At 34.4% G+C, this 18,722-nt stretch overlaps 1 protein-coding gene across 2 annotated transcripts; it reads left to right on the forward strand.

Moving 5' to 3' along the window:
* The first annotated feature begins 1,876 nt into the window (after window positions 1–1,876).
* Window positions 1,877–18,718, forward strand: LOC101737646 (probable citrate synthase 2, mitochondrial). Of its 2 annotated transcripts, XR_009973242.1 has the most exons (10): window positions 1,994–2,168; window positions 7,258–7,419; window positions 8,282–8,511; window positions 9,338–9,494; window positions 12,328–12,527; window positions 15,343–15,475; window positions 15,857–16,002; window positions 16,678–16,840; window positions 16,973–17,882; window positions 18,038–18,718. XR_009973242.1 is itself a non-coding variant. In XM_004929794.5 (9 exons), exons 1-9 carry the CDS (start codon window positions 2,124–2,126, stop codon window positions 17,132–17,134), a joined length of 1,398 nt encoding a protein of 465 aa, XP_004929851.1. In that variant the 5' UTR covers window positions 1,877–2,123; the 3' UTR covers window positions 17,135–18,718. The 2 variants fall into 2 exon arrangements, 1 of the variants encoding a protein (XP_004929851.1); XM_004929794.5 differs by having other exon boundaries at window positions 1,877–2,168; window positions 16,973–18,718.
* The last annotated feature ends 4 nt before the right edge of the window (window positions 18,719–18,722 follow it).

The following is an 18,722-nucleotide window of genomic DNA, read 5'->3' on the forward strand; positions in this document are numbered from 1 at the left end:
AGTCAGGGACGCAAGACCGTGTGGAACGCTTCGTGATTTGTCGGCGCCGCTCGGAGCCGCTTCGGCTAACCAATTGGGGCACACGATGCCTACAATAAAATACCTGGGTCAATCACGTGAACTTTGTGTTTCCAAATAATGTGTTCTATCTCATTCTCTCGCCGGCTGAATCTTATACATTTATGTGTTTGTGTCTCTATGGACTTATTTTTTCGTTTCGTTTCATTTCGTTTCATCGAGTTTGAAATCACAACGATTCTAAAGAAGTTTCACTTCAACATGTACTTTTTATCTGTCGAAAAGATAAGGTGGCCCCCATACTATGTAATATATTTATGGGATTAGTACGAGAGCAATTCCCAGAGAACATCGTTTCAAATACATTTTAAAAAAAGTGCCTTGGGACTACTTAAATAGTAGAATTGAACGCCAATATATTTTAGAATAGAATCATACAGTAGCCTGCTGAGTTTCGTCTCTCAGCGAGTCATGACTCCGGTTCGGTAGTAGATGCACTCGCGAAGAAGTTGTCCTTGAGCTAATATGTTTCCTTTGAAGACGCACGAGCAGCTTTCATCAAATGCCACCCCTCCTGGCCGAACCCATACTTGTTCTGGAAAGACTGGAAAGATGTCCGGGCCACCTATACTGTATTTTATCCACAGGTTAACCACGAAAAGCTCAAATACTAAACGATCAGCTATTATATGTACTATACAATTTACTGGGACAATATTCCATTTTGTCTCAATTCATTCTTTTTCAAATCATTCAATTTCACCAAAAAGCCTCTCCATGTCCTTATTTTTCCGGACGTCTCAAGAATCGTCATCTTTCTGAACTGGTCCTAGTATCTTTCTCAGTACCTTTCGCTCTCTCACGAGAAGTTTTGTCTCTTCTTTCTATGTGAGCGTGCAAGCTGCGCATCCATATAACAAGATCGGTCTGACTATAGTCTTGTATATTCGAATATTGGAGCGCCTACTTAGTCATTTCGAAGAGAGAACCAGATGCAGGACTGCACTGCATCGTACAATATTTTGTACACGTATTTCGATCTCGTCTTCCCTGTCATTGGTGTCTGTTACAGTGTACGAAATATCAAGATATCGGAATTTGGCCACTTCTTTTGTACCTCGTATTTCCCCCAACTAGGTCTTCTCACTTCCGTCTTATGTTTTTGTACCAACGCACGTGAAGATACTCTGTCTTGTCGTGCCTCACACGAAGGCCAATCCGAAAGGATTCTTGTTGGAGGCAGTTGAATGCGTCTATAACGTGCTGCTTTCTTTCTTCTAGTAGAGCAAGGTCATCGGCGTACCCGATCAACTTATGCTGTCCATTGAGCCACACTCCGCCATTAAGCCTGTACACTTTCCGTATGACGTGTTCAAGTGCTTAAGTAAGGTTCAAAAGCATTGGTGACAGAGCGTCCTCTTGTCTGAGTTCAGTCACAACGTCAAACTCATCAGTGGGAGTAGCGCCAACTCGTACCGTCATTCTACTATCCCTAGTAGCAACCTCCGCCATTCTAAGTTTCTGGGATTTTAAAGCGGGTGAGGATTCTATATAGAGCCGCTCTATCTATACTGTCCTAGGCCTTAGCAAAATCTACATAAACCGAATAAATATTTTGTGCATATTCCCAACTTTTCTCCATTAACTGTTTCAGAGTAAATATTTGGTAGACTGTGTTGCGATTATGTCTGAAGCCACACTAATAATCCACAATGATTTTGTCTGAATACGGCTCTAGTCTGCTTAGTAAAACTTATGTTATTTTGTACGCTGTAGGTAATAAAGCAATTTCTCTATATTTACTGCATTTCTTCCGGAACCTTTGGCGTACGCTCCGAGAAATAATTTAAATTAGGTGTAACATTGTTTCTTCAAAGTCCGGATGATTTCGGGACACATTTTTTTTATTTGAATTATATTATGTACCTAGTAGAACAATCTACATTCTAGAGTGGTAACTTTTTCTACCAACTGTTATTTTGACATTTACTTTGTAGTGCTGAGAATTGAGAGCTTAAAATTTTTTTTCCGTCACTTGCGTATGCGATCGATCGCGGGCAAGTTGTCGTGATTTGTGTGGTAGTTTGCGCTCGGCGGCTTTAAAAATGGCTCTATTCAGGATCACATCTTCAAGACTCGTAGAATTGCAGGTAAATATATTACTCAACTGCCAAATATGTTTTTTTTTCAGTAGTTCAAAAGAACCTATTTATATTTCGCTTCTTCTAACCTTGTTGCCCACATTTTGGTTTCGAAGTTATGTAATGCGAATGAAAACTATTTCGGGAAGAAATGCACTGTTTCTCTGTAAGTCTTTCTAAAGTCATCAATCAAGGAGTCAATTGCACTTATATTTGAGTTAACTCAAAACTCAAACTTAAGTTTGCGCGGTAATAAACATGGTAGTCACAATTTGGCGGTTGGATCTTGATAGATTTATGCCTGTATTACACAACGAAAATGTTTAATAATGTACAGAATTAATTAAACTTTAATTTAAAACAGATTTGCTTTTGAACATAATTTGATGTCTGTTAGGAAAAAGTTCAATCTTGTATATAGGTTATGTTCTTAAACAGCCATTTTAGCATTTAATTTGATTTATTATACTTTACCATCAAGATGATGCAAAATAAAAAAATATATTAGCTTTTTTTATTTAATATACATTTTTTTTAAATTAAACAAATCACATGGTTTCTATTAAAAAAAAATATTAGTAATTAAATTGATCTGAAATACTCAAGTGAACTTTATTTATTTATTGATAGACCTGCAACACACATTTTAACATTTAAACCAAAAAAATTCCTCAATACTTTTTATTGTTATTAGTTTTGAACTTAACTTAAAGATCTGGTTTTATATTGTATTTGAACTTAAAGTACTATTTTACACTTACTATTTTTGTCTCAAGTTAGACAAAAATTAAATTAATTAACTAATTCCCAATTCATCAGGATGTTTTATGTTTTTAACTCAATTATGGTAGCTTGTTCTGATAGATACCACTACTCCACAAATTATTGATGTGAAGCCATTACATGATTGGAAAGATGAGAGAGCCATTGTAAAGTAGAACTGAGATTTGAGTATTAAATTAGATTATTTCTGGGCCTGGTAACTACCTAACACTAGGTGGACCTTGAAATTTTCTAAAGCTTTACAAAAAATTGTGATTTTTCTTTTGTTGAGTTTGATGGTAGATGAGTGAGTATATGGCTGATAATCAACAATATCAAGTCACAATAATGGTTGTACACTTCAACAATTGTTCTGCTCTTATTTGGATTTATTTCCACTTGATATGTAACCTTTTTATTTTCAATACATTACAATTTACTATGATTGATTGAATATGTTGTGACATAGATAATTTTAATAGACGGTTTTTTTTTTTATTGCTTAGATGTGTGGACGAGCTCACAGCCCACCTGGTGTTAAGTGGTTACTGGAGCCCATACCGTTCTCATAAAACTGCATCACTAGTATAGGCTATTATATAATTTGAAGTTCAATCGAATTTTATGGATACCAATTTAAGCTTGATCCACATTTGTCACTATCTTATCAACATTACATGACATCTCTATTATATAAGATTAGGTTTAGTCAAAATTGCAATGATTGATCTACCTGTGATGTACAGTCATGTGAGGTTTGCTTATAGCGTGTGATGATTGCAATGGCCTTATTTTATCTATGTCAATGTTACGCACGGTGGCGTTTGGCGTGATAACCGATGTCACTAGACAGGTCGCACATCCGCGTCGATGATCGCGAAGTACATTTGCACTGACTTGCGAAAACTTCAAGATATTTCAGGCAGTTTTTCTCCATTGCTCTTAAAAATATACATGTTCTTTTTTATTGTTTATTTAAATAATTTTTAAAAGATTCTTGTAGGCTTTTACAGTATACTATATATTTATTTCTTTATGACAACACAATAAAGACAAAAAAAACCAGACTGAATAGAGAAACTTCCACTTTGAAATTTCAAATCAGTTAAAAATGTTTTTTCTCTATAGGCTAGCAGAGAATTCGTAACAGCGCGAGTCAGACGTAAAATGCTTTTAAAATACAAATTTGTTAATTTTCTGTAAAAATTTAATAGTATTACAAGTATAGTTACGGTTCTAAGTAATGGATCAACGATTTGCGTTTTATGTACGACCGTAGGATTATCCATTAGAACATTATCAGTCGACTACATAACATAGAAATGTGACCGATGACATTCACGATGTGTGTCCTCTTGTGCGCACCCACGCTAAAGATAACGCAGGTCAACCCGGCACTCTTCGGGCACACGCCCAAAATGTGTTCAATCCACTATCGCTACATAATAATAATGCTATCGCGATTTTTGATTCGTTACACAATATTATGCGCGTATTGTATTTTAACACCTATAAAATTAAATATTTGATATGAAAAAATACACCGATAATTACGTTCTTTAATAAACATTTAAAATTCTATTGTATTCAAAAGCTTTGGAAAACTTCGAGTAGCAATAGCGTACTTAAATATGTATGACGTAAACGTTCAAGGTCACGGTTAGATGTGGCTTCAGTAACTACGTTACGAATAGCAGCGCTCTGCCAGTAATTACCCTTATTTCTATGTCGTACTAAATGGTTTCTTTGAGTTAATAAAGAATACCAATAACGACATCTATCGAATTATTCAAATTTGTGAAGCCTGCATGAATGTTTTTCATTTCGAAAATCCACCTGTTATCACGATTAACATATAATAATAGGTAATAGCAGTAAGATTTTTGACGTCAACGACCGATTAATCTAAAATTTAAAATACAGAACGCATTCAATACCTCTATGTCCATCAATAATCTCTATCAGATATTTATATTCACGGCCAAAAATTACGTAAGAGCACTGTGTACTTTGCTCCTAACATTTAATGTGACCGTTCTCGAGATAATTAGTGTTGTTACAGACAGCTTTGACATTCACTTGAACTGTTGGGACCAGACGGGGAGTGCAACGAATCGATCAAATCGATTAAAATTTTCATTACTCCTGACAACATTCAATTGTTTGAATACTCGAGGCTCTTTCACTGACATAGCTTAAACCGTGCGCGTTCGTGGTTTCAAAGATAACGTATAATAAACGATACCGTAAAATTTAAATAACAGGTTTTTAAAAATGTTATCGCCCTCACAAATCTCCACGAACGAAAGGAAAAGAGCAATTTAAAAAATCTTCCTCTCGTCTTTCGAAAGCCTTTGACTTGAACATATTAACACATTTTATTGTGAGGAAGAGCTGTTCTATCAATAATGAAGTGTTTTATACAATTTGTATATAAAGTTTTATATACAACACAGTATGACTAATAACAGTGGTAATAAATATTTCAAAATATGCTAATGTGCAGTTTTTTTAATTAAAATAATGCGATACGAAGTCCCAGGAGACTTATCGTTGCCTAATAAATATAGAAAAAAAAATTGTAATTCATAACGAATAGCTTTATGAGTGGATTTATTATGACGGTTGTTTAAGATTCTCGTAGCTAAATCTCAAATGAACGGAAATATACCCTTTATATTTTTTCCATTGTACCTATTTGAGTGTCCGCATGCCAGGAAATTTCAGCGGAGAGCTGAGACAGTCGATTATTTAAAGTTTAGTTTGAGGGTTTACCTGAAGAACATACAAACGTAGTACTTAGCTAAGTAAAAAAAAAAACAACGAACTTAGGCGTATTTTAACGAGGTTTTCAAAATTAAAATTAAATACTAAAAATAACTATTTTGCTACCTAAATAATTAGTGTGGGCTATAGTTTATAGTATAGTTTAGTGTTATGTTAAAAAAAACTAGTAAAAAGCAAGTTTTCCCTATACATTTTACATTGCAATTATACATTGCAGAAAAAAGGTTAAATGTAGGAAAATGAATAAAAATATCGATTTCCTTTTATCGTTAAGGTTCTGTGGCTCAAGGAAAAACTTCAAAAGTGGGTTTTTACATAACGAGAAGGTTGACCTCATTTCGTTGGCCTTAAGCGCATGCGCCATGTCCTCGTTGAAGGTTTATCACTAAACAGATTCATTATGAAATACTTTGGTCCGGGAATGTTATGACGTATATCCCGTTGCAGTATTTCCTGAAAATGCGGTATTAACTATACTTGAGACCTTAGAACTTATATTTTAAGGTGGGTGGTGCATTTTCGTCGTAGATGTCTATGGGCTCCAGTAACCACTTAACAACAGGTGGGCTGTGAGCACGTCCACCTATCTAGTCAATAAAAAAAAATTAAGTAGCAGGAAATTATTTGTAATTGAGTTTGTATATTTCCACGGAATATTCCATCAACAACTTACCACGAGACTTGATTTAACGATAGCGTAGACTAGTTATCATGATCATATCGAATATTCAAACATGATATGATAAGACATGAATTTAAGACAACACATCCCTTGAAATATAACCTTTTTTTTCTAAAGATTTGTAAAAATAATAATACTTTCATTTTAAATAAATGTTGTTCGAAACCACGAAACTTTTGTTTCGTGACAATATGATATAAAACGATAAGGATATCGATTTACATAATAATATGGGTACGTACTCTGTAAGACTATTTTTAGGTTTGTAGTTTTTCATGTATCTTAACGGTAGGCAGCGGCTTGGCTCTGCTCCTGGCATTGCTGAAGTCCATGGGTGACGGTAACCACTCACCATCAGGTGAGCCGTATGCGCGTCTGCCTAAACGGGCAATAAAAAAATTTACCTTGATAAATTTTAGTTTTGACATTTACTTTTTCATACAAGGTTGAAAAGAGTTCTGACTGCTAGACAACGCCTCGCTCAGCCGTGCTCCTGGCGTTGCTGATACCCATGTGCATCTGTGAACTCTCGCTATGAAGTCGACCACGTGTTCGTCTGTCACGGAATATATTAATTTAAAGTTCCAAAATTACGAAGTTTCATTATCTAATAAATCTTATTTCTATGAGCTATTTAGATACCTATGCAAAATAATGACCGATCATAACGCATGGTGCCACATATAGCTAATCGTTGTGAATTATGTTTATTATTAATCAGTCTTATGTTTATTTTGGGCCCATAACGCAGCACGAAATAAAGTTACGTTCAGCCTATTCCAATTAACGCTTAAAAAAAGATATAGTAACTAAAACTATAATGTTTCGCCTTAATTTGTAATATTGTATTTATTTTATTTGATACAGAAAGCATGTCCGACTGCGACAGTTCTACTTCGAGGTCTAAGCGCTGAACAGACGAATTTAAAAAGTATTCTCCAGGAAAAGATTCCCAAGGAACAAGAGAAGATCCGCGAATTCCGAAAGAAGCATGGTTCCACTAAAGTCGGAGAGGTCACAGTTGATATGGTAAGTTTCATGTGATCTGTTATATCCGTTCGAACTAGAAAGAATCTGTCATTAAACATGCACTCTAAACAGTAGTTAACCGACCACGTTCAATTACCATAACCGAAACGAACAACTCTTCGAAGAACCCTCGGCTACTAGGAATTGATGCTAGAAGAAGAAATTTGAAAGATGCGTAACGATTCATGAATGACCTTTGTATCCTGTGCATCGTCAAGTAAATACAAGGTCACAATAACGAAATAAAGTCTTGTATCAAGTTGTAATGCGTACTAAAAAGCGTCCTTTGGTTTGGATTTACATTGGTTTATAGAGGAATTTTAGTTCTTTTTATATTTTATATCGCATGTTCAATAGGGATTGCTCTGAGGATTTTTTTGAGATGATTCCGCCATCTCATTTTTACTATCGCACCGCCCGCCATCGGAGCAGAGTGCATCCATACTATCTAAAACCACTGCGTTCATCCAAAGGGGGTTTTCAGAAATTTTGACATTTATTGACAATAAACAAAACAACAAAGTATTTGAAAAGACCATAATACAATACAACTTTTTGGGTAATTCGCTGTATAGTTACATAAATGAGGATTGTACATTACACAAGTTCAACGACTCACACATTCACTTTTACTTTAATTATATATTTAAAAGAGAATAATCCTTGTATTTATATGAGCAAAACGTAGTTCAACGAACTATGCATATGACCCTCTATGAGGTCAAGATCGGACATTGAGTGGACACAGCTCCGTAATCCGATCGCATAACAATAATGTCATCGAATTGTTAGCTTTTGTTACACGATATCACTGTATATATTTGCGTTTTTAGTTAAAAATATTTTAAAACTATGTTACTAGATGTACGGTGGCATGCGTGGAATCAAAGGTCTGGTTTGGGAAACCTCTGTGCTGGATGCCGATGAAGGAATCCGTTTCCGTGGTCTATCCATCCCTGAGTGCCAACAGCAACTGCCCAAGGCTAAGGGTGGAGAAGAACCACTACCCGAAGGTCTTTTCTGGCTTCTCGTCACTGGCGATATACCCACCGAAGCGCAAGCTAAAGCGCTGTCTAAAGAATGGGCAGCGAGGTAAATTTATTAAAATTTAATTAAATATTTCAATAAATGCTAGTCTAAAGTCCGGAACATTTCGATCGAATTACTTTTAAATAAGAATACACAAATAGAGAAAATAAAAATGTTTCGCTTCACCTCTTTAATGACAGTCATTTAGGGCCAACAGTAATCAATTATAAATATTTGTCCACTTATCGTTGTTCCAAAAGATGTTTGAATAATTGATTAAACATTATATTGACGAATGTTATGAATCGTCGCATATAATTTGAACATTTAATTTGACTTATTCAATAAAATATTAGACATAAATGATAAAAACGGAAAAAAGGCTTATTGTGATAATGAAAAGAATTAATGTAACAGACGTATTCGACGATCTCATTTGTGTAACCAAGTGCAGTTTGACCTTCAAGTTTTAAAGCGACTTTTTCGCCTTCACTGTGATTACTAACAATGACCGTTGATCTGTTGCAGACGTTCATGAACATTGTAATGATTCTGCAATGAAACACATTGTACTGCATTTTATTGGTTTACAAATAAGATTTGCAATGTGTGTTTTTTTAATATAAGTTCCTTTGTACTTTAGGTATTGTATTCATTTTATTATTATTCTAAAGCTTGATGAGGTCATCAGTTAAAAAAAAACGCTTAAGTCATTAAGTATTCAAATAATCGTTTAAATTTCCGATGTTATTGACACAGTTGATGTACTCATTTACATAAATGATTATACTTTAAGAAATGATACTAGATACTGTTCAATTCTGTATCCCGTGTAGAGAGGCTCAAGTGATATAATGAAATTAATGTTATTGTATTATGCACCTCGCAGGGCGGAGCTACCGGCTCACGTAGTGACAATGTTGAACAATATGCCCGGCAAACTGCATCCCATGTCACAGTTCTCGGCTGCCGTCACCGCACTCAACAGTGAATCTAAATTCGCTAAAGCCTACTCAGAGGGCGTGCACAAATCCAAGTATTGGGAGGTATGCTACTGCAATTTTATGACTACCCACACTCTGAAAATTATTTATGTTTCACACTGGAGGATTCAACTTGATGAATCGATTACTAAAACCATAAGTATTTATGCTTAATGAAGCAATTGAATAATGTTTTAAGTCTATGTTAAAGTAATTAATTATATCCTCTTCAGCTACGAGAATGTATATTTTATTACCAACTTTAATTCAAGATACATTCTGAATCGTAACCTTAACATGTTTATAGTTGTCTTCGCTTAGTGGACGAAATTTGACCATAATCATTGATACTTCAAAATTTAGATTAATTTTATGCATAAAATATATTTTTATGTATAAGTAGGTAATTCGAAATTTACACAATATCGTTTTTATTGGACTTTTTGGCGGGAACGCGAGGAGTGAAGTTGTGTGATTTGTTTTATTTTGTCTATTTAGTGTTTCTTCAGGTTTAAATGTGTAATAATGGTGGTTTATTGACCGTTTAATATCTGTGAAAGTGCACAAATGTGGGAAAATGAAACAAAGCTGCTGGACGTAACTTCTCGGGTTCCTCCAAAAAGTCCACTGAAAAAATCTCAGTAAATGACCACCATTTTACTGCGATTATGATTCATCTCATATCATTTCATTTCATTAAATTTCATCCCAGTTGATTAATGTCTCAAATTAATCATCTTCATTTCATTTCACTCCATATTATCATTTTTCATAAAATTAAGAATTTGAAGTAAAATAAGACATGACTTAAAGGTCTTAGTTACCAGGTCATAAAATCTCTTTAAAAAAAAAAAAAAATCGTTTTTATTACCGTATTTCAATACACGTGGGCCGATGTTTTAATAGCTTTTTCACAAAAATATGTTTGTCGTTCTTTGTTAGCTAACACTCCTCGAAACCACCACTGGATAATTCCCAAACTCTACCTTCCTAACCAATTAAGCTTTTGTAGAGCTTTAAGTCTAGTCAGCTATTTTGTTGCAGTGTAAAGTTTAAACAGAATGCTACTCGTTAAAATGTTACTCAATAGTCAAATATATCCTGACCATTTCTATTCACTCTATTGAATTTCTTCGGATTCTTGCCTTCGCTGCTATGATATCCTAATTACTACGAATACTACGCGGATGGCCATTCCATTATACATACTATCCAATAGTCTAGTACACAAACGTTCGACTAAACCCAAGCGGATGGAGAGTTTCAAAAATTAAATTTGGCTAAATACTTTAGGTAATACTGAGTTAGCATTTCGGTTTCCTTTATCATTCCATTCCAATTTAATATCAGAATGATGTTCATTATTGATGAAAGATTGACGTGAAAATGAAATAAAGACGAATGAAAATTAAAAAGATAATGACAGCTTCCATATTAAATAGTAGAATTATTTATCGTGTTCATTGTAACAGTATTTATGGGCAGTCTATATACATATTTATTATTATGTTGTTAAAGTGAAATCTTTACTGTTACAATTTTAAGTTATCGAGCTGCTTTATTGCCTCCACCTCCAGCGAACGATTACGCCTTTAAATTCGATCAATTGGTAATAATACCAGATAGTTTGCAACAAAATAACAGGCAAATGTTCATATTTTACAGCAATCTGTTTATGACTCACCGTGCCATTGACGCATTTGTATGATACGATACGAATGCCATAATTCAAAAATTATTTTCAATGTTTATATTATGTTATGTTATTTAATGTTCAATTGTAGTTTCAGTTTATTGCAGGATGAGTAGTAGCTAGGAGAATATTGAAAAGTAGTTTAGCAAAGATGTTCTAAGCGAATTAAGGTTAAGAATCTATAGCGTAAAAAATTTTCAAACAGAAAAATGTATTTTTGCTATTGTTACTAAATAATAATAATAACAATCATCGCCCTACGTCAGTATCTCTGATGTAGTAACAAATAAAAGACAAAAAAAAGTATTTTATTTGTGAAAAAAAATGTGCAATTTCCGCAAGAAATCCGGTGCTGTCATCACGATGCGCACAGCGGTACAGAAGTACATGCGCGCGTGTCACGTGCCCGCGTGGCATTGTACGTAGTTTTTTTTTCCTACCTTAGCTGATAGCCTTGAGAGGCTATTTCAGCGTAACCTTAGCTAGTAGGTGAGCTCATGGCACTGACCCTAGCAAGAGCCGTGCTCCGCAAAATCTACCACCGGATCGGAAACGCGACCCACTGAGAAGATCCGGCGAGAAACTCAGTGTGCTGTGTCTGTGGGTTAAGTACGTAGTTCCAATAGCCGGTCCTTTTTATCTGCGAAAAACCTGTTCTGTCACGCGCCGCGACCCTGAGGGTCATTTCCTATTATGAGGATTTGTTCACGATTCGCGATCCTGTCATTAGATGTAAAATGTCCAACTTGATTATAGGGTGTCGATCCTATGAAAAGTGGCCCTCCTCCTCATTGCTGAGCATCGTGATGCGCCCGCCTAGCCTGTGACCTCTTTTTTTGTAATTTGTAGCCACTTGTCGGTCAATGGCACAGTGAAGTGCGTGGCTCAGTCTCATGTCCAGATACTCAGACACTTGGTCACTCCCATCTTTTTCGGCACCGAGTGGTCCGAGTTTTCTAAAGAGACACAATATTATGAGTTCTCTTTTAAAAAAATTTGAGCATAACGAAAAACATGAATACGTAATAAAACGATGTCCTTCATTAAATGCAGCTCTCCAAATTTACCGGCAGGCTACCCGGCTGTGGCTTGGTAGTGTTGCTCAGGTCATTGTCAATGTCCACGAGCGAAGATGACTATTAGCAATCACGTGCGCTATCGGTGGCAATAAAATGTATTTAAGAGTGTAATTCTATGAAACAGTACGTGTACGAAGACACAATGAACCTTATCGCGAAACTGCCCGTGATCGCCGCCACTATCTATCGCAACGTGTACCGCGATGGCAAGGGCATCGGCGCCATCGACGACAACAAGGACTGGTCCGCGAACTACTGCAACATGCTCGGCTTCGACGACCCGCAGTTCACCGAACTCATGCGTCTCTACCTCACCATACACAGGTAACTATAACTTACTAGTAGTGGTCGCCCGGTAGTCGAATATCGACTATAATTATCTTAAATTCTAACTTTGAAACATTATTAAGGGTCTATTGTCAGACTATCATAGACCTCTATAATAACAAATTCCACCAAGGCTTGAGAATTAATAATAATTAATCTATTTTGAATTTGACCACAGACTTTAACAATAAACAAAAGAGTATGCATGCGTGTGTTTGTCAAATACTTGGTAGTGTGTGTAATGTTTTATTTTATTGATTTAATGTATTGTATAGCATAATTAAAAAAAAATTGCGTTCTGCATTCCTTCACTATATTCTGTATAAGTAGGAAATTTCATACTCCTCCGCCCGCGAAATTTTATAGATGTCTATGGGCTCCAGTAACCACTTAACACCAGATGGGCTGTGAGCTCGTCCACCCATCTAGGCAATAAAAAAGGAGTACAAAGTTTTTGCTTCACGTATTAATATATAGATTAATGACGTCATCTATCATTGTTGTTAACTTATTTGTTGTTGTTATTTTTTTTCAATACTTCCCATGATGGAACTGTTTCTGTCAATAAGAACACAATAGTCTTGTCCTCTATTAAACATTGGTTTGTTGCTTTTCATCATTGCATTTTCCTTGAAGCTGTGCGTATCTATTGTTTAACGTTCGGTCATAATTCTAAATTAAATAATATTTCGTTAACAAAATTATGTGGTATTTTGTGTGCTTGTGTTTTGTTGCTACATGTGTCTAATTAAAAATAATAATTTCGAATTAAGTTAAAATTTTTGCTCTCAATAGTATTTGTTGTATAGTAGTAACAAACAATACTTTTTGTGGTAAACTATTTGAAAATATTGTAAAAAAACAATACCGTTAGCCCCCCTCGCAAATATCACATACTCTATGCGCTAGTTTATATGTTTTTACAAGCAACTAAATTTGTGTTAAAAACGATTATCTTAATTCGACTTTATAATACGCCTCGCTTCTCACGCCGAGCGAACATTTCCAAATCATCAAAATTTAAAGCTAAATGCGAACTGCGTGAAAGATTGTGTGATTTACACGATCAGTGCTAACAATAAAATCCTTTCCAAGGTTGCGAAATTTGCGACGCGTAACCTAATACTGTATATTTAAAATTTCCGTTAATAAACCGAACACGAGTTAGCACGTGTGTCACTAATGTTCTGAACAACTTTAAAATATTTATGTATTCGTAAAAACTTTGAGTATTCGTTTGAATGATATCATTCGTAGGTGTATTTTTATTGTTTAATGAATAGAGTAATAGTCATCATCATTATTAAAACATTAAACTAATTATACCACGTATTTGATGATAATTAGAATGAAGCAGAAGTATAAAATTCTTGATAAATAACTACTGCGAGAAACGGACTCGAAAATAAACAGAAGTAGTAACGTTTATACAATCGACTGGTTGTGAGTAACTTGTCAAACTCCCATTATCACATACTGTAAAGATAAGAAGATCCGTAATTTATTCTTATCTCAGAAAATATTTCACAAGTGATACTATAGAGCTTGGGTCTGTGACATATTTATTCATTTTATGAAAGCAACGAATGATTTTAGAAATAGAATAACTAGATATTTTTATGAGTAAAAAAGGAGCTAAAGAAAACACAAGCTAAATAAAGTTGAGTTTGAAGGTGATCATGACCAAACAGGAAGTGTTTACAAAGATATTGAGGCTGTGAAGGGTGACACGACATGGAACTTCGCTTTTAATGAATTTGATTGAACAGAAATTAAAGTATAATCAAACTAAAACGTTCTTTGATAAAGAGATTAAAATAGTATCATATTAAAATACAAGTACATAAATCATGGTTATCATACGAAAAAAAAAAAACTAATGATGTAAAGATAGTTAATCTAAATAATAAAATTTAATCATAACTGATAACATTGTCTGCTTTGCACGTGAAGCTTTGTATTAACAGATGCGTTTTAATTAACATATATATGTTTTAAAAAATCTTTTAGTGACAAACGAAGATAGTCCAGTTAATAACAATATGATTGAAACTAAGTACTTTCAATGTATCATATTTTGTTAGTGTTTAATTTAATTATGAGATGAGTACATTATGAAACCAATCAGCTTATTTATCAGCTGACGAAGCCCTTCTAGTGTTTATTAGTAAAAGGAATGTAGACACCGCGATGTGAATACCGTCGCATCCTGAGGCACGAGATCATGCTCTTAATAGCTCAAAGTCGTTACCTAAAGGAATGAATGCCCGTTATACTTCGTATCATACGATGCGTCTATTTTAATATTCAAATCCAATAGGGATGTACCAATTGTTCTCAAGAAATATCTTTAGTGTATAGTAATACGTTTCGGTTTGAAGTGGGGCAGCCGTTGTAACTATACTGAGACCTTAGAACTCGTATCTCAACTGGGACTAGGACTATGAATATCCTATCTATTCTGCTGCGCTGTCACGTGTTCCTGTTTGAAGGGTGGGACAGTCGTAATGCAAAACAATTGAGATTTTCGGTCTCATGTTTCAATATTGGTGGCGACAATAAGACAAGAAAAAATTGTCCCGTCGAGGTATGGAGAATTGTAACTGGACCGAACACCCAGCGCCACAGATGCTTAACAACTATGTTAAGATTTTTTTATAGTAGATCGGCTAATTCACGAGTACATGAATTTCATATGGCATAACTTTTAAGACCTATTTTTAGCAAAGGCCAAGAGCTTTGCGCGCTGCGAATTGTATTATGGGAAATTGTTGAAAACAAATAGTAAACATGGTGTTTCTTTTGTCCACAGTGACCACGAGGGTGGCAACGTTTCTGCGCACACTACGCATTTAGTGGGTTCTGCTCTTAGTGATCCTTACTTATCTTTCGCCGCTGGACTCAATGGTCTTGCTGGACCACTTCACGGCCTGGCTAATCAAGAGGTATGGATTGTTGCTATTTTTAATGAATTTTGTCCGACCCAAACGGGACAACCCAAAGCCGCTCTCGCCCAAAACATGTCAAATATATTAAATATTATAAAATTATGTAAATGGGAATATATGTTATAGATTTCAGGCCAAAGTGCCAATTCATTACTTTTGCCAATAATATAATTGTTTATGCAGGAGCTGCATGTTGTTTTCACAATAATTAAATTACAAAACATATTTTTTTTATTAAACACAATAGTGAAAGTTATCTATATTATTTACTATATTACTTACTTATTACTAGTTATCTATATTTATTGTACAGATTCTTTTTGAAAGAAAATCTAGGCATGTCCTGTAAAATAAAAATATAAATTTGTTATGTTATAGGTTCTGGTATGGCTCGAGAAACTGCGCAAACAAGTTGGTGATAATTTCACAGAAGAGCAACTCAAAGAATTCATCTGGAAAACACTTAAATCTGGTCAGGTTGTACCTGGTTACGGTCACGCAGTACTTAGAAAAACTGATCCAAGGTTAGTGTAAATTAATGAATAAAATTAAAGCTTGTACACAACTGCATTACGTACAGTACTCACCAAACATGTTGACAATTTTTCTATGTGCAGAATTTTATTTAGGTTTATGTGGCGGTGTGCGAAGAATCTATACAGTGGTCAATCGGCTGACCCCCTGACTCTCGCCCTACGTTTACATTTCACTTGCTCCTAAAAGCACACTCGCACAATAATCGTTTGTCATTATATCGCAGTTGCTGTAAAAAAAAAATTAAGTTGCGTTTGTTGTTATTCCCTCTTTTTTTTTTGTTGAACTTCTGATAATTATTATGGGTTAAAGTATGAAATTTATTTAATCGAAATATCTACCATTATTATCTATATATTGCTGCCATTTTTTAAAAGAAATACCTCATAGATATCGTTTGATAAAAGTTTTACTCAAGAATCTCAAACCATGAAGGTTCTAAGTCAATTCGATGCACCTATTACAATAGAACGGTAATTTCATACTTTAACCCCGATTATAATCATTATTAATTTTTAATTTAGGATTTTTTTACAAATTAAGAATAAGTATTTTATACGCCAATGTACCTGCGCGGATCTCTTCCTACTTGGCCAACTTTGTAGAAGATGTTTGCAGGGATCCCTAACTACTGTTACTTCACAATTCTATCTATTTGTGTGCAGATATACTTGCCAGCGTGAGTTTGCTCTTAAGCACTTACCCAATGACCCATTATTCAAGCTGGTCGCTGCTGTTTACAAGGTTGTTCCGCCGATCCTCACCGAACTTGGCAAAGTCAAGAACCCATGGCCTAATGTAGACTCCCATTCGGGAGTTCTTTTGCAGGTAAGCATGTAATTAAAATTTTAGGGTTTTTCATACATTAATCTTTCAATTTTATAAGTTATAACCTCTTAAAACTCTTTTTTTTACCAAATAATTCTGGTTATTAAAAACATACTATTTTTTATATTTCAGTATTATGGTCTGAAGGAGATGAACTACTATACAGTAATGTTTGGAGTGTCCCGAGCGTTGGGTGTTCTCGCTCAGTTGATTTGGTCCCGTGCGCTCGGACTTCCCATTGAGAGACCAAAGTCGCTCAGCACGGAGATGCTTATGAAACAAGTCGGGAAGTAAATTCTAAATACAACAATAAAATAAATTTTAATGGGTTTTCAATTAAGGATGCTCGAACTTTAATAAAAATGAAGACATTTTTGTCTGCATGAGAAATTATTTAGTTGTATTTTGGTATTGGTTTCTCCTTTCTCTCGCTAAACTGTCATAAAGGTGCCGGCCTTGTTTTGGAACAAACTCTGTCCTGTATTTAATCCAAGTAAAATAACGAATTGATTTTCCTGGATTTCTAAGTATCATGTTCGGTATTCCTACAGTACACTTACAGAGATATTTTATTAAATATAATTATTTCATTGTTTGCAGTCAACTTCAATTGAATTTGTTAAAATTAACGAGTGTGGCATAGTCCTCTAAATATATTCCATAGGTATATACACTAAACGAATTTATGATGCTATTTAATATCTATATCATCCAATCATTTGGAGAAATTGTTCAATGCTACATTTTCATTATGATTTAAACAAAATATAAAGCTACAATACAGCTTCATTATACAGTCAAAGTTCGAACGACCCATTTGGAAAACCCTTTAAAGAGCAAGTTAAAGCGTATTTCATCAGCGCAAAAGCTCTACGCTTTGAATAACTGGATGCAGTTTGATTCATATAACACCAGTAGTCAATTTCAGAAGCTTTCGTAGATATTTCAAAAAAATAACGAAATTATTCATTATTTATCCTTAAAATTTAAGTAATACACTACATTGTGAATTAAACAAATTTTAACTAACGTGTACTAATAGGTCCTATGTTATAGATGTTTTATGTACTTATTGCTGTGATGTATTATTTATGTGTTAATATTAAATTTACTTTAATCATTAATTGTAGTAAATCCAGGGATATGTAATAAATTGACTAGAATGGTGTTGTGACTCAACTGCAATTTATAACATAGGTGCCAGTAATGTCGGAAATTATCGAAATCCTCGGAACGTACATATATATTTAGATTTTGTTTGTAGGAAATCTGGTAGTAAATAGAATCCAGTGTGCTGTGCATACTGATTGTAGTAAATTAATATTTGTTTTTAAATCATCTTTAACCTAAACAATACCTGCTGCTGCTTCTTATACAGTATTTTTCTTGTTTTATAAATTAGCTTCAGTAGAAAGTCAATTACATTTGCATAAAATATGTGCAAAAATGACTTCTAGAACTTAGAACTGTAGTCTGTTCCACAAGGGAACGGCAAATACTTCGCAATACTTTCCGAAAAAACTCTTCGTTGATTCATTTCTTGTCAAGTTACCAAAGTTTAAAGTTGTCAAATGTATAAGGATTTATACAAAAACATCTTTAAAGTGTTAGATTTACACGACAAAGCAATATTAACAATGCCAACGTTGAAATGTAATTTAAGTTGGATTGTTGATATAGCTGGGATTTTAGTTACGTACATTTTGTTGTCATCATTCAGTAAAGTTTCATTTATTTATTTGTAATTTTCGGTATGTATTGTATGGCGTATGAATTTGGTATGGTAATTGTAGAGGCGTCGCTCATTGCGTACGATTATCGTATCGTAACGATTTAATAATTTGACAATACTAAAAATAAAATGGTATGGTTATAGTACAGT

The sequence above is a fragment of the Bombyx mori genome, chromosome 1 (assembly GCF_030269925.1).
Source record: "Bombyx mori chromosome 1, ASM3026992v2".
NCBI lineage: Eukaryota > Metazoa > Arthropoda > Insecta > Lepidoptera > Bombycidae > Bombyx > Bombyx mori.